The sequence below is a fragment of the Mustela nigripes genome, chromosome 6 (genome assembly GCF_022355385.1).
Source record: "Mustela nigripes isolate SB6536 chromosome 6, MUSNIG.SB6536, whole genome shotgun sequence".
Lineage (NCBI taxonomy): Eukaryota > Metazoa > Chordata > Mammalia > Carnivora > Mustelidae > Mustela > Mustela nigripes.
The window spans coordinates 129,971,767-129,988,222 of record NC_081562.1 but is presented as its reverse complement, the minus strand read 5'-3'; the positions used below and the strand labels follow the sequence as shown (position 1 = coordinate 129,988,222).

The 16,456-nt window shown below is 37.2% G+C and overlaps 1 protein-coding gene across 1 annotated transcript in view; it reads left to right on the top strand.

The window, feature by feature from the left end:
* The window catches only part of MALRD1 (MAM and LDL receptor class A domain containing 1), a 751,478-nt gene that overhangs the window by 602,759 nt on the left and 132,263 nt on the right, over window positions 1–16,456 (top strand). The window contains 2 exon segments of the mRNA XM_059404562.1: window positions 2,393–2,656; window positions 14,476–14,601. Of these exon segments, the coding sequence (XP_059260545.1) occupies window positions 2,393–2,656; window positions 14,476–14,601 (390 nt within the window).

Here is a 16,456-nt window from a genome sequence, read left to right as displayed (position 1 = left end):
CTGTTTTTGTGCTGGTACCAAGCTGTCTTAGTGATCACAGCTTTGTAGTAAAGCTTGAATTCAGGCAACATGATGCCCCAGTTTTGTTTTTCTTTTTCAACATTTCATTAGCAATGTGGGGTCTCTTCTGTTTCCATACAAATTATAGGATTGTTTGTTCCAGCTCTTTGAAAAATGTCAGTGGAATTTTGAATTGGGATGGCACTGAACGTATAGATGGCTCTAGGAAGTAAAGACATTTTAACAATGTGTATTCTTCTGATCTATGAGCATGGAATGGTCTTCCATCTTTTTGTGTCTTCTTCAATTTCTTCTATAAGTGTTGTGTAGTTTCTCGAGGACAGATTCTTTACCTCTTTGGTTAGGTTTATTCCCAGGTGTCTTATGGTTCTTGGTGCTCTAGTAGCTGGAATTTCCCTTTCTATATTTTCATTTTTAGTGTATAAGAAAGCAACTGATTGGGGCGCCTGGGTGGCTCAGTGGGTTAAGCCGCTGCCTTCGGCTCAGGTCATGATCTCAGGGTCCTGGGATCGAGTCCCGCATCGGGCTCTCTGCTCGGCAGGGAGCCTGCTTCCTCCTCTCTCTCTCTCTGCCTGCCTCTCTGCCTACTTGTGATCTCTCTCTGTCAAATAAATAAATAAAATCTTTAAAAATAAAATAAAAATAATAATAATTAAAAAAAAAGAAAAAAGAAAGCAACTGATTTCTGTACATTGATTTTGTATTGTATCCTGCCATATTACTGAATTGCTGTATGAGTTCTAGTAGTTTAGGTGTGGAGCCTTTTGGGTTTTCCATATAAAGTATCATGTCATCTGCAAAGAGAGAAAGTTTAACTTCTTCCTGGCCAGTTTGAATACCTTTTATTTCTTTTTGTTGTCTGATTGCTATTGCTAGGGCTTCTAGTACTATATTGAACAACAGTGGCAAGAGTGGACATCCTTGTCATGTTCCTAATCCCACATATATGTGGGAGCATATAACTCTCTATGCTGCTCTCACCTGTCAGTCGCTAAATAAGAACAAGGTAGCAGAGTCTCCAGTTCAATATGCTGGTTTCCATGGAAGGTTCCCTCAGATATATGGCTTTCCCCACAAAATTTGAGTCTAAATATATCCTAGATATATTACCTCTAGTGAGAGAATTGGGGAAGAGGAAGTGTCAGATTCTGTTTTTTTTTCTTAATAAGTCACATCACCATCTTAATGCATAAAACAAATTATTCTTATATAATTATATAATTAATTACCATTCTTACATAATCTCACATATATTACATATAATATGTAATCTATATCACATATAATTATGTAATTTTTATATCATATACTATCTAAGATATAATATATAATTTTACATATAATTTAAATAATTTATGAGTAAAAGTTATTTTAAGATGTAAAGAATACAAAACTATTCCTGAACTGGTCCCCACTATTATGTATTTTTTTCTCTCTTGATATACAAGAGAGATGAGTCGCCCATCAACTACTGTCAGAGAGACAGTACGAAGTATAAGGACCATTCTACTAGTAATGTTCCAGCAAATTAGTGCACTTTGATATATTCTCATGTATTTCTGGCCTCTGGAAATTGCAACAAGTTAACAGTCTTTTTTCATGCTTTAGGTTTTGACTGAGAGCTAATTTTAACCATTTCTGCAGAATAGTTTCATGTGCTAATAATTTATTAAACTAGTATTGTGTCTTTGGGCCCTTGAAATTTATGGGCTTCTGGGTCCTCATTTGTAAAAGAAGTTGGTTTGGGTTTGAACCACATTATCTTCAGGATGCCTGCTAGTGCAATATCTTGTCATCCAGTATGACTTTGTAGGCACTTTACATATGATAGCATGTGACCTTTGAGCTGTCATCAAGATCCAGGGGCAGAGAGGAGTGTGATAGAGCCATGGCAGAGGTCTGCTTCTGTGACTCCGCCCTAACCAGGGCCTCAGGAGCCAAATTTCCCAAGTGAAACCACAGAATGTTTATTAATTCCCTACTGGTAGGATGACAATTCCCTTCACAAAATTTGAAAATTGTGAATGCAGCTTCCCAAAATGCTTACCTGACTGCATAAAATATCTTTACTCTCGAGGAAAAATCTGTTTTAGTGGTCAAATTTAAGACCGATGAACCAATATTTCTTCTTTAATTTGAAAGTGTTTTTTGTTTTTTTTTTTTTAAGAATGTCGTTTCTGAGGTTAAGAAGAGACATCTCTAATAGCACTTGGATGTTTTGTAGAGCTCCTCTCATTCCTAATTGAAGATTAATTTACTTAAATTACCATAATTTTTCATTTTTACCCAGGAATAAATGTATCCTATAATGTTTCAACAATGGACAGAGCAAGAATTCTCCTCATACGGAAATGACTTGCTTTCTGTTTAGGTCCTGTGGCACCCCGGCCATCAGCCTGTGAAGCCAATCAATTTTCTTGTATCTACACACTCCAGTGCGTCCCTCTCTCGGGGAAATGTAACGGTCAGGAAGATTGCATAGATGGCTCTGACGAAATGGATTGTGCTCTCAGCCCTGCTCCTCAGCACTGTGGTGAAATGGAGTTCCAGTGCTCGAGCGACGAGTGTATCCCGTCCCTCCTGCTATGCGATGGAGTGCCCGACTGTCACTTTAATGAAGATGAATCCGGCTGCTGTGAGTTATTGTCACTAACTCGGTGTGCCAGGGAAGAAAGGCAGTTTGGAAATTATAAAGAGAGCTGGACGGGTGAAACAAGGTTCTCTAGAGTCTTACCGTGATTTTCTCATCAGTAACATAGTTGCTTGTATTATGTTGCTAAACAAAGCATGTAGGCCTTGCTTAGCATTTTTTAAATTAACTTATAATGTATTATTTGTTCCAGGGGTATAGGTCTGTGATTCATTCAGTCGTGCATAGCACCCAGCACTCACCACAACACATACCCTCCCCAATGTCCATCACCCAGTCACTCCATCCCCCCAAAAGCCCCTTCCCTCCAGCAACCCTTGGTTTGTTTCCTGAGATTAAGTGTCTTTTATGGTTTGTCTCCCTCTGTTGTTCCATCTTAGTTCGTTTTTTCCTCTCTTCCCCTATGACCCTCTCTCTGTTTCTCAAATTCCTCAAATGAGTGAGATCATGAGATAATTGCCTTTCTCTGATTGACTTATTTGACTTAGCATAATACCCTCTGGTTCCATCCATGTTGTTGCAAATAGCAAGAGTTCATTTTTGATGGCTGCATACTATTTCATCATATCTATATCTATATCTATATCTAGATATATAGATATATCACATTTTCTTTATCCATTCATCTGTCAATGGGCATCTGGACTCTTTCCAGATTTTGGCTATTGTGGACATTGCTGCTATAAACATTCATGTACACGTGCCCTTTCGGATCACTACATTTGTATCTTTGGGGTAAATACCCAGTAGTGCAATTGCTGGGTCATAGGCTTGCTCTATTTTTCAACTTTTTGAGGAGCCTTCATTCTGTTTTCCAGAGTAGCTGCACCAGCTTGTGCTCCCTTGAAGAGTGTAGGAGGGTTCCCCTTTCTCTGCCTCCTCGCCAGCATCTGTCATTTCCTGACTTAATAATTTTAGCCATTCCGACTGGTGTGAGGTGGTATCTCACTGTGGTTTTGATTTGTATTTCCCTGTGAAATACAAGTGATGTCCACAGTAGCCAATCAGTATGGCTGTTGTCCACAATAGCTAAACTATGGAAAGGGCCCAGATGTCCATCGACAGATGAATGGATGAATAGTGCCATATAAGCACTATTTCATGTGTCTGTTGGCCATTTGGATGTCTTCTTTGCAGAAATGTCTGTTATGTCTTCTGCCCGTTTCTTGATTGGAGTATTTGCTCTTTGGGTGTTGAGTTTAAGTTCTTTATAGATTTTTGATTTTTGGATACTACCCTTTTATCTGATATGTCATTTGCAAATATCCTCTCCCATTCTGTTTAGTTGTCTTTTGGTTTTACTATTTCCTTTGCTGGGTTTACCAGCAATGCTGGGTTTTCCAGCATTTCTGGAAACATACTGTTTGTAGTCACACTAATCTCTGTTAAACTTACCTGATTTCCTTTTTTATTTACATCTGAGCCATTCATGTGGAGAATGCGCCTATGTATTTTTTATCTTTTTTGTTGTTGCTATTACCGTGTGCCACCATGCAAAATTGTTAACAGTATTATGGACTACATTTCTTATGCTGTACTTTTCATCGCCATGACTTATTTATTTTATAACTGGAAGTTTGTACCTCTTAATCCCCTTGAATGATTTTGTTCACCCCACAACCCCTCTCCCCTCTGGCAGCCACCAGTTTGTTCTCTGTGTTTGTGATTCTGTTTCAGTTTTTGCTTGTTTTTAAGATTATGCATTGGAGTGAAAACATATGGTATATGTCCTTCTTTGTCTGACTTAACTCACTTAGCATAATACCCTCTCCATCCATTTATACTGTCACAAGTGGTAGGATTTCATTCTCTTTTTTTTGGCTGTATAATATTCCATTGTGTGTGTATGTATGTATGAATGTGTGTGTGTGTGTGTGTGTGTGTGTGTGTATCTCATTTTCTTTATCCATTCATATATTGATGGATGCTTGATTTCCATATCTTGGATATTATAAATAAGGCAATAAACATAGGAAGGCATATATCTTTTTGAATTAGTGTTTTGTTTTCTTTGTACAAATACTCAGATGTGGAATTTCTAGATCATCTGGGTAGTTCTGTTTTTAATTTTTTTAAGGAACCACTGTAGTATTTCTTGTTTTTATTGTTTATTTTTGTTTTATTTTTATCGCTGCACCATTTTACATTCTTACCAATAGTACACAAGTGTTCCTTTTTCTCTACATGCTAAACACTTGTCCCTTCCTTTCTTTGACACTAGCCATTCCTACAAGTGTGAGGTGATATCTCTTTGTAGTTTTGATTTGTATTTCCCTGATGATGAATGATGTTGAGCAAATTTTCATGTTTCTGTTGGCCATCTGGTTGTCTTCTTTGAAAAAAAAATCTCTTCAGGTCCTCTGCCCATTTTTTTTTTTAAGATTTTATTTATTTATTTGACAGACAGAGATCACAAGTAGGCAGAGAGGCAGGCAGAGAGAGAGGGGGAAGCAGGATCCCTGATGAGCAGAGAGCCAGATGTGGGGCTTGATCCCAGGACCCTGGGATCGTGACCTGAGCGGAAAGCAGAGGCTTTTACCCACTGAGCCACTCAGGAGCCCCTCTCTGCCCATTTTTAGTTAGATTACGTGTGTGTGGGTAAGTGTGTGTGCAGTTGTTTGTTTTGGATAATAAGCTCTTATCAGGTATACCATTTGCAAATACCTTTTCCCATGTAATAAGGTTTTGTTGTTGTTGTTTTTTATTTATTTTATTTATTTATTTATTTTTTAAGTTTTGCTGATAGTTTCTTTGTGTAAAAGCTTTTTAGTTTCATGTACTCCAAATGGATAATTTTCACTTTTGTTTTCCTTGCCTGGGGAGACAAATCCAGAAAAATAAGGCCAATGTCCAAAAGTTTACTGCCTATGTTTTCTTTTAATTGTATGGTTTCAGATCTTACATTTAGGTCCTTAATCCATTTTGACTTTATATGAGTATATGGCATAAATGCTCCAGACTTACCCCTTTGCATGTAGCCATCCAGTTTTCCAGCACCATTAAGCGAAGAGACTATCTTTTCCCCAGTGTGTACTCTTGTCTCCCTTGTCATGAAGGGACATAGTCGCCTTATGTGCATGCTTATTTATGAGCTCTGTTCTATTCCATTGATCTGTGTGCGTGATTTCTGTTGGTGCTATACTACTTTGACTACTATAGCTTCGTATTATAGTTTGAAATTTGGGATTGTGATGCTTCAGCTTTGTTCTTTCTCACGATTTTGGCTATTTGGAGTCTTTTGTGGTTCCTACAAATTTTAGGATTATTTGTTCTAGTTTTGTGGAAGATACTATGGGTATTTTGATGGGGATTGCATTGAATCTGTAGATTGCTTCAGATATTTTGGACCTTTTAGCAGTACTAATTCTTCCAATCCATGAGCATGATACATCTTTCCATTTGTGTTGTTTTCAGTTTCTTTCATCAACATCTTACAGTTTTCAGCATATAGATTTTACATCATTACAGTTTTCAGCATACAGATTTTTCACCTCCTTGGTTAAATTAATTTTTAGATATTTTTTGATGCAGTTGTATATGGGACTTGTTACCATTTTAACAAATGTTTTTGGAAATGGATTGAGGATATGTAGGTAAACTTTCTTCCCAATGTAAGTATTTATGAAGCTGGCTCAAGCAAAGGGCTATAGGCAAATACTCATTTTAATGAATATATGCAGGTAGAGGTTGGACCTCGACCAACTACCTGGGTAGATATGTCAATAAGAGTTCATGGGAGAGTAAATCCTAAGGACATGGGTTTGAATATCCTCTTTATCACTTACTACATGTTCAGGCTTGGGAAGGTTATTAGAACCAGCCTTATTAGCATCCACATAATATTGCCTTTTAGAGCTATGAGGATTTGAGAGAATATATGGACAATCCTTAGCCTGACATTCAGCACTTTCTACTTTCATTATAACTAACCTATTCGTATAAGGAAGGGAGAGTGTTGGTTAAGAAGTAATTACACCGGGGTGCCTGGGTGGCTCAGTGGGTTAAAGCTTCTGCCTTCGGCTCAGGTAATGATCCCAGGGTCCTGGGATCGAGCCCCGCATTGGGCTTTCTGCTCAGCAGGGAGCCTGCTTCCCCATAACTCTGCCTCTCTGCCTACTTGTGATCTCTCCCTGTCAAATAAATAAATAGAATCTTAAAAAAAAAAAAAGTAATTACACCAGTCATTAAGGTGAGCACAAAAGCATCGTGAGTCAAAGCACCACTATCATCTCATTTAATTATTTGTATGTTTGGTGTTATATTATACTGTATTCTATATTTGGCATAGGTTGCAGTGATAGTGCTATGTAAACTACCTGTTAATGACCACTTTTCTTTTTTAAGTAGTAAAAAACTTTTTAAGTAGTAAAAAACATCTTGGAATGTAAGAGGGGACACTGAAAGAAATATAAGGCTATTTCAGTGTCTTATTTTGAGTGGGCATCGGGAATTATAACTGTCAGAAAAGGAGTACAGATGAACGCAAGAAAGGGGAGACAGCATTTGGATGTTTAAAGGTTTTAGTCATAAATAAGTGAACTTCGTTTCCTAGTTTAGGCTTAGAGATTGGTTTTCCATTTCCATGTTATTTCCTACACGTAGATTCTTTCTGTAATAAAGCCAGCTTGTCAAGTCCTATAACATTTTCTTAGAGGAAGGTAAACAAATGGAAGTGAATAAAGAAGAGAAAGCCTGCCAAATAATTTATCCCTATTCCCATCAGGGCTCTAATGTAATTTGGTTGAAAGAAATCTTAGTAAGTTCAATAGAGTCATATGATACTTGATTTCAAATACGAATGCTATTTAAATAGGAGCTTAGGAAAGTACAGTATCCTTATATTTTGAGACACTCTCTGGAAACTTGGTGTTTGATGATGGAGTCACATGGGAAATTCTGCTCCTGAAGGGAAATAAGCCCATGCTAGGAATAGACTGGTATCATGAGAGCATCGCTTCTATCCATCTCTGATATATTTGATTAAGTTGTGGGTCTCTAAGGAAAACTGTTATGAAAATAAACTAGTGAAAAAAGTGCTAGGGCAAATTTATAGGATAAAAATACCTAATGATGACAGTTGACCAAAAGATTAAAGACATACTAGTTTTTTTTGTTTGTTTGTTTTTCTGGGTTTACCTACTGATTTAGAAAGGTAATTTTTTAAAAATTCAGTCATTTCTTCATTCACAAACTCTCAGTAAGAATGTAGTCTATGCCATATATTATACGGGCATTGATGATAGATGGATATGGTATTAGACCAACTCAGGTTGTAGATACATTATATGTTACTGAAGGTGATAGTCAAGAATAAAATGTGAGAAGTTCTGTGACAGATAAACACAGTGTTATTGACTGTGTAGGGTACTTCCTAACAGTGGTGCTAGGGAATCTGTAAATTTTAATAAGAAAAGTGATTTCAGGGGCAAATTTAGAAAGATAGTAGTCATTAGGCAAGTGAAGCAGAGGTGCTTGATTCCACTAAAGAATGGTCTGGAAATAGAGAAAAAGTTGTTTGCCTGAAGCAAATTTTGTATAACTGGAGTGGAATTTGTGGTCAGAAATGTAGAAATAAGTCTGGAGAGATAAGCAGGGACTAGGTCTTGAAGAATCCTTCCTCACCCATCATACTACCGCCACCCACAGTTCAGGTAGTACAGGGAATGTGCTGGAGTTGAGGGACGGGCTGGCTGGGAGATGCCACAGGAGTTGATTGGGGAACAATGTGAAGGAAAGATTTTGATGAGACTTTAGAGATGGTCAGGTGAGGAGGAAGAGAAAGTAACCAACATTAGTTTCCCTGTTTCTGATTTGGGCAACAGGACAGCAAATTTGCCCTTTCCTGAGCTGGGGAAAACGGAAGAGAAGCACCTCTGAGGGGAAGATTATGGCTTCATTTTTAAACATGTTTTGATTGTGGTATTTATGGCACATTCACATGGAGATGCTCAGAAATGTATTCAGAATGGATATGTGGAGCTCAGGAAAGAGATAAAGCGATTTACGTAAATCACCTGGGCCTTCAGTATACAGGCTTGAAGCTGTGGGTTTGGAGGAGATAACAGAGAGAGGAAGACACAAGGTGGAGGACAGTTAAGAAAAAAACAAAATGCTTAAAGACACGGAGATGCGGTCCCAGGCACAGGAGGACAGCAAAGGAAGAGTGATAGCCATAAATGAGATGTAGAAAGTCTTAAATATGAAGAGTATTCACAGGTTGGAATGTTTTTGAGAGATCATGTAAGATTTGGCCTAAAAACTATGAATTGGGAAAAGCACAGCAAAAGTCCTGGTGACCTTGGAAAGGAACTTGCTGTCAACAGGAAGGGGAGAATTCTGAAGCCAATCTTTTATAGAGAAAATAGTCAAAGAGAGACATCAACTGTTGACTCTTCCAAGAAGCTGGCACTTAGAATGTGATATAGAACAAAATAAGAGGTTTTTTGTTTTGTTTTTTAAGTTGGTTGGTTTTGAGAACCTTGTACACATTTAAATGTTGGTAGGAATAAGGATTCTGAAGTGGTTATAATTTAAACAGGGAAATCAATAGAAAATGGTATTTAAAGGCCTTTTATTCTTGCAAAAATAAATGTTTTAGGGATCAGAATGTTTATGTAAACCTGTGATGAGTTCAGCATTTAAAAATAATTCATATTTAATATTGTCTTTCCACTGGAAACATTTTTTTTTAATAAACTGAAGTGGTACATCTTTACCAAAAATAGCCCCCTTCCATTAAAAAAAAAATGAAAAAGGAGGAAAAACAAATATGGTTTAATTATAAAAGAAAATAGCACAAAATTAGGAGGATTCCTCTTATTGATATTCCCCCAGTTCATCAGATGTTACCTCAGTCAGTATGCTGACAAGACAGAGATGGCACACTGATATTGTAAAATTTGAGATTATTCAATAAAGGGGTTATTCAGGGAAGTAGTGTGCAGAAAGAAACCACAACAGATAGTAAAAGCAGGGGCTGTTATCACCCTTGGGCCAAAGGATGTGAGAAGAGGGAAGATTTGTCTTAACCCGGAATCAGAGAGAGCCTCCTGATGCCAGGTCAGGGAACAGCTAGCCCATGGTGATCTCACAGCCTCTTCCATCCGGGTTACTTCTTGCCGGTTCTACATATCAGCCAAACCCAAGGAAAAGCTAGAGGACCAAGAAGCATGTGGATATGTCCTTTATAGTTCAGCCTCCTGGATCCGGAGCAGAGAGAGAAGATGCAGAAAGTTCCAGGAGAGGCCCATGGAAGCTGCCAGTGATGGATGTGACTGTGAAAAAGATAGGAAAGTGGGTAGTCTACCTACTTCCTACCTTTATACTCCCATACTAGTCAACATGTCTTATGAAGTTGATTGACACTTGGAAGATTTAGAATGGGTCATGCTCCTCAGATCTGTGGACCAACCTTTATCATCAATATTTTTATTACTCGCCTTTAAATATATTCGTTGCGATCCCAGGATCCTCAGGTGCTTCTCAATGAGAGTCGGAAGATCATTTCTCTGCATTTGCCAGCTTCTTACCACAGTGTTCCTTGGCTTATTCAACATTAAAATAATGGTGATTGTCTGTTTTCCAGAGATATTGAAGAATTGGATGAATACAGCCAATTGTGTAATACACATAATAAGTTATTATTCTTTTCCCATTACATTGTTTTTGTAGTTTTATAAAAAGTACTTAAACTGCCCAGATACTTCAGTAAGAGTAGTAGTTGGTTTTAGTTTAAGGATAGAGTAAATACCCATCCCGCCTGTGCTAGGTACAGGCATGCCTTGAAAGGCTGATAGCCTTTATTCTCGGAGCAAGAGCGTGGTCACCCTGCTCTCAGAAGTGCTGAGCTGCATGCATGAGTTTTCTTCATCATAGTAAATGGATACACATCCCTAGACACATGTACTTTACTTTTATGTATGTTTGTACGCAGCAACGATAATTTATAAAGGGAATTTTGCTTTAGGAAAGTAACTCCAGTGAACCCTTCATGAATTGCTTCTGTTTAATATATCTCTAATACCGAGTGAAGGAGCTAAAAGTCACAGAATGTTCTGTTACTTGGCTTATTTTGGTAAGAAAGAGTGTCAGAATCTAGGATGACAGATTGAAATAAATGTTTCTGTAGACATTGAACCATAATGTTTGAATATGGTGAAAGTAGATATTATCCAGGGAAATTACAAAATCTGAGTTTCCTATAAATTTTATATGTAGATTACGTGGAGTATTTTTGAAATTTTTCTTTGTCATATCTGTAATAATAATGAAGGAGAAAAAGAAAGTAATGGTTTGATGACTTTTCCTATATTCAGTACAATGTACTTTGCTGTGTGGGTTTCAGTAAATACTACTTGCTAGTCATAATTTATTTGCCACCTATTTTTAAAAGGAAATTGATATATATCTATAACTTTAATATTATACTATTTTAAATGCCATAGAAACTAAGAATTTAGTTTTAAATTTCATAAAACATCTAATTTTAATTTAAATTCAAACTTTCTTAATTTAAACTTTCTCAAGAAGGGAAAAGTAAGACTTTTTGTACATTAAAACCATTTATTTTGTTGCATATTTTTTATGTGTTTCAATACTATTTGGGCCAAAGCTGAGAGGATTTATAGCCCTTACAGGTTAGAGCTCTTCACTGTATAGTCAATTTGAAAATAAGCTATCACTCACACTGGAAATTGCTTTAGGGGATATGGTTGGAGTAGATGAGTATTTTCAAGAGTAGAAGTGTCTGAAATAATGCTTCAACAGTAGATGAGTATTATCTATGAGCTTTGTATACAAATTTCAACATATTATATTATCTAAAACATTAAAACTGTTAGGGTGCCTGGGGGGCTCAATTGGTGAAGCATCTAAGACTTCGTTTCAGCTCAGGTTGTGACCTCAGGGTCATGAGAGCAAGCCCCGTATCGGCCTCTCTGCTCAGAATGTCGTCGGCCTGTGATGCTCTCTCCCTCACTCTGGCCCTCCCATTTGTGTTCTCTCTCACAAATAAATACATCTCTTTTTTTTTTTTTTTAAAGATTTTAGTTATGTATTTGACAGAGAGAGATCACAAGTAGGCTGAGAGGCAGGCAGAGAGAGAGGGGGAAGCAGGCTCCCTGCTGAGCAGAGAGCCCGATGTGAGGCTTGATCCCAGGACCCTGGGATCATGACCTGAGCCGAAGGCAGAGGCTTTAACCCACTGAGCCACCCCGGTGCCCCTCAAATAAATAAATCTTAAAAAAAAAATTAAAAACCCCTAAAAACTGTCATTTTATATGATCTCTCAGCCCCTTTCAATGCAAAACAATGATGACAAGAATGTGTATACACACACACACACACACACACGCACACACACACGAATATATAGCGCATGTGTGTACATACATATTCATTTTTTACAAACACCTCTTCATCTTAGAAGAGTTGGAAGATTATTCTGTTTCCTAGTTTACTTGGTTTGCAGTATCATTTATCTTGTCAATGTAGATCTTAAAATTATTTAACCTTTTGCAAAAGCTTAAAGGTCATCTCTTCTGGGACATTGGGCATTTGTACAGTATGGTTTTGGGTGGTTTTTCAGTTTGTCTGCACTACCTCCTTACACACACTCCCCAGTGAAAGGCAAACTGCCTTGCTCACTGTTCTAATATCAAACCTATTGATTCCCCACTTACAGATTTTGTTCCCACTCTTCTAAATGGCTTTTTACTAGAAACATGAAAATTTAAAACATCTCCAGACTCTACTCTTTCAGTCCTTACAGACTTTTGTGCACTGAAGGAAACTCTCATTTTTATAATACTAATCTGTACCAATGCTTTCGCAATTAAGTCTGTCCTTTTGGCATTTCTTTATGTTATTATTTTGGACTCTTAACTGGTTTCATATTGGCATTTTGCTTTTATTGTTACATATGTTCTGGTCACTCTTTCTGTTTGTTTTCTCGTCACTCTTTCTGTAAAGTGTTTCCCTGCACTCTCCAGTTGGAGTGCTAAGCATAGACTCTTATGTGGAGGGACAGCTCTGTAATATTTACTGGTGGGAACTGAAGTTCTAGCACCCCAGGATTACTCAATGAAAAGCATCGCTTTAATTTTCAGAGCTAGGATTTTTAATCAATGGACAGACACACTCTTAAAAACATCTTGTGTGTAACTTGAAAATTAATTTTGATAGGTAGCTGTCAAACTGTATGATAACTCAGACAATTCCAACCCATAAATATACTTTTTTTAAAAAAGATTTTATTTATTTATTTGACAGAGATAGACATAGTGAGAGAGGAACACAAGCAGGGTGAGTGGGAGAGGGAGAAGCAGACTCTCCACTGAGCAGGAAGCCTGGTGCAGGACTCAATCCCAGGACCTTGGGATCATGACCTGAGCCGAAGGCAGACGCTTAATGTTCTGAACCACCCAGGCACCTCACCAGCCATAAATATACTTAAAGAAAAGAAAAAAATCATGATAATATTGGCAAAATTTGTGTAAGACCCTTTCATGGGTACATTTATTCCTGAGTCTTCTAAAATACCAATTTAGCTTGAGAAATTTGTACTTGTCTCTATCCTAGTAGAAGTAACTTCCCAGGTCAATCCTTCTTTAAAAAATTCTAGCAGCGGGATTGGATTAAAGTGTTCAAATAAGGTATTGTATGTGACACCATTAGGGAAGTCAGAGAAAAGCAGAACCATTCTTGCTGAACTTGGGTTAAGCACCACAAAGCCTTGCCCTCCATTTATCTCTGAGGAAACCTAGGACTCAAAGGATTAAGCATAGAAAATCAGCATAATCAATATTGTTATAATTTCATGCTTTTGAAATCTATCCAGGATTCCTGACGAGATGATGCCATGGGTCTGTGTTTCAACATTCCCTCTATTCCAAACACAGCAAAGCTAGATGGAAGAGTTATCACAAAGAAAGGCTTAGAGACATGATAGATTTCAGCATGGGGCAAAACTGGAGTAGAACCAGAGAGAAGAGATCAGGCATGATTCCAGGTTCTCAAGCAAATACAAGATGAGAGATGTCTAATGACAGTCTGGAATGGAGGGTTCTTCTTCAGCGCTAACTTGTAAAAAGAGCCTCAACATTTTACCGCTTTGCAGGAAATTATAGCCCTGATGAGACAAAAGAATGAGGGGCAGGAAGACAAAAATACAGTTTCAGGACTAATTGTAGCATCTGGGGGAAGTCGAGTACTTGTCAGGACTAGATTGCCACAGAAGTATCAGTGCCCTTGGTTAGCAAAGGTAAAGTCATTTTTCTGAAACAACTCATCCTATGAGCAAGACTTGGACTTGTCTCTTGAAGTCAGGCTGACAAGAGACTCTGGAATTAGTAAAATGCACCACGCCAGGAAGACACAGAGTCATCTTACATTGAGCTGCTGTGACCTACATCGTGTACCCGGTGACCACCCGGGATTTACAACCGTGTGGAAATTGATGAACATTCAAGTAATGGTTGCTGTCACTGCAAATGAGCATAATGTCAGGGACATTAGGGGAGCAGCAGAGGAACAGAGAGCTCTACTTGGACATAAAAGTTAAGTCTAAAATCCATTCAGACGACATAGTATACACAGTAGATTTTCTACATATGTGCCTGTATAACAGTACCTAGTGCGCAGCTGGGAAACGATTCTGTCAATAAACTTCTTTTTGAAAAATCAAAAAGAACTATAATACATAATCCAAATATAAGACCAGAAAGATGAGGGATGGTATAATAAACTGTCTTACTATTTCATTAGAAGAAATTCATTTTTTAAAAAATGATGATTATTCCCCACAGCCAACGAGAGCTGTTCTGATGGTGCGTTGATGTGCACTTCCTCTAACAGCTGTATCCCAGTTCACAAGCGCTGTGATGGTTTGGTCGACTGCATGGATTTCCAGCTTGATGAGTCCAGCTGCACAGGTACTCTATTTCCATTAACATATTCTTTACAATATAAGCCAGTAACTTAACCCGTAGATGATAAAAATAACAAAACTTGAAATTCTAAATAATTGCCAAGTACGGAATAATTGGATTTCTATTATTGGTTTAGGTCAGGAAGAATATTAACGTTAACATATAAAAAGCTTATAAATATATAATGTAATATATAACATATATAATATATATAAATATATAATGAACTTATTATATATAAATAATTTATTCTATATAAATGAATGTTCCCCAATGAAGAAAAATCAAACACTAAATTTTAAGTTAATAAAACTTAAAGTTATTAGTATTTGATAATATCTTTGATGCAAATTGCTTGGTTTCTAAAATAAGGAAACAATCTAACATGTTATTAATTTTTTAATTATAATTTTCCCACTTCTCTATTTGCATGATCTAGTCATGTTTAAAAGTCAGTTTATTAAGCTTTAGACTGACTTTTAAAAATTCTTCTCTCCTGACCCTGCAATATTTATCAGAACTGGTAATGTATGTTTGTGATTATACTTTTATCAGAACTGCTTTAAAATTCTCTAAATTTATTATAGTCCATTGCTAACATCTCTCCTGGGTAATTGAACTTTTATTTCATGCAGGAGATATATGAAATAATAGATAAGTAGGGGCAATATAAATCTCTCACAACAAAAATACAAAGTCATAATAAAAGATATATTCAATCATATATTTTAAATAAATTGGAGATATTTAATATCAAAACTAGGTGAGAATGTATTCTTTGTATCTTTCAAGAGTGCAGACTATTATGAGATAAGTGACAAAAGCATGATAATTATAATCAGATCACAGTGCAAGAAAGTCTTATTTTTTATGCTGCTGAAATGAATACTCACAGAGCACTGAATTTTATGAGTACAAAAGGAAATCAAGAAGCGAGCAAATCTGGTCCCATAAAATATGCAAAGATGAATGGTCTCTGCCATTATTTCTGTACTAGGCATGCTTATACATCAGACTGATACCCAAAGGAAATGCTTTCACTTTCTTTCCAGAGTAAGAAAATATAACAAGATAGTTTCAGTCTTTGAAACTATTAAGACAAAGCACTGATATCCAGTACCCAAATTTATTTGCATAAAGGTGAGATTTTTGTTCAGGATAGTCCTCAGTGAGAACAAATATACCATAACATGTGATGGGTTATTGTCTGACTTTAGGTATTTTACTTTTATCATTCATCCTGACAACGCGGAGGTAGTAGCAGAGAGCATATTCTGGTCGCCCCATCTAGTTGAGCCATTCAGCAATTCATTCACCGTTCATTTACACATCACACTGCCCCAGCTGCTGGGTTACAGTAATATAAGGAACTCGTGAAACAGCTTTCAGAAATAAAATTCACATTACATTTTTTGTTCTCTATATTTTCTGTGCTTTTCAGTTTGTCAAACAGATACGATGTAGTCAATGCTTCTGTGTTTAAGAATGTGTCTAGGCTTAATCCACACGAAGAGGTGTCAATGCCCGTGACACCTTCCTCTTTCTTTCCAAACATCATCTCCCTTTTGGGTAGCGTTTCATAGACTTTATGAGCCCGATCCTGACAGTATCCAGTAATGTCCCTGGTCGCACAGCAGGCGGTGAGCATCTGGTCTCCCCTCACCTGAGGTTTAAGTCATTAACGGGAACATTGACCTCAGACCCTATGCAAGTGTTGCAGGTTAAGTATATTTCGACAAGGCCGTGTGTTCCCAAGTTATGTTAGAAAGGCATATTATTTTCAAGTTTTGGTTGCTTATGCAGCAGAAGGTTATTGAACAGAATGTGTCTGGCTTAATTTAAATTGGGAGTTTTTTCC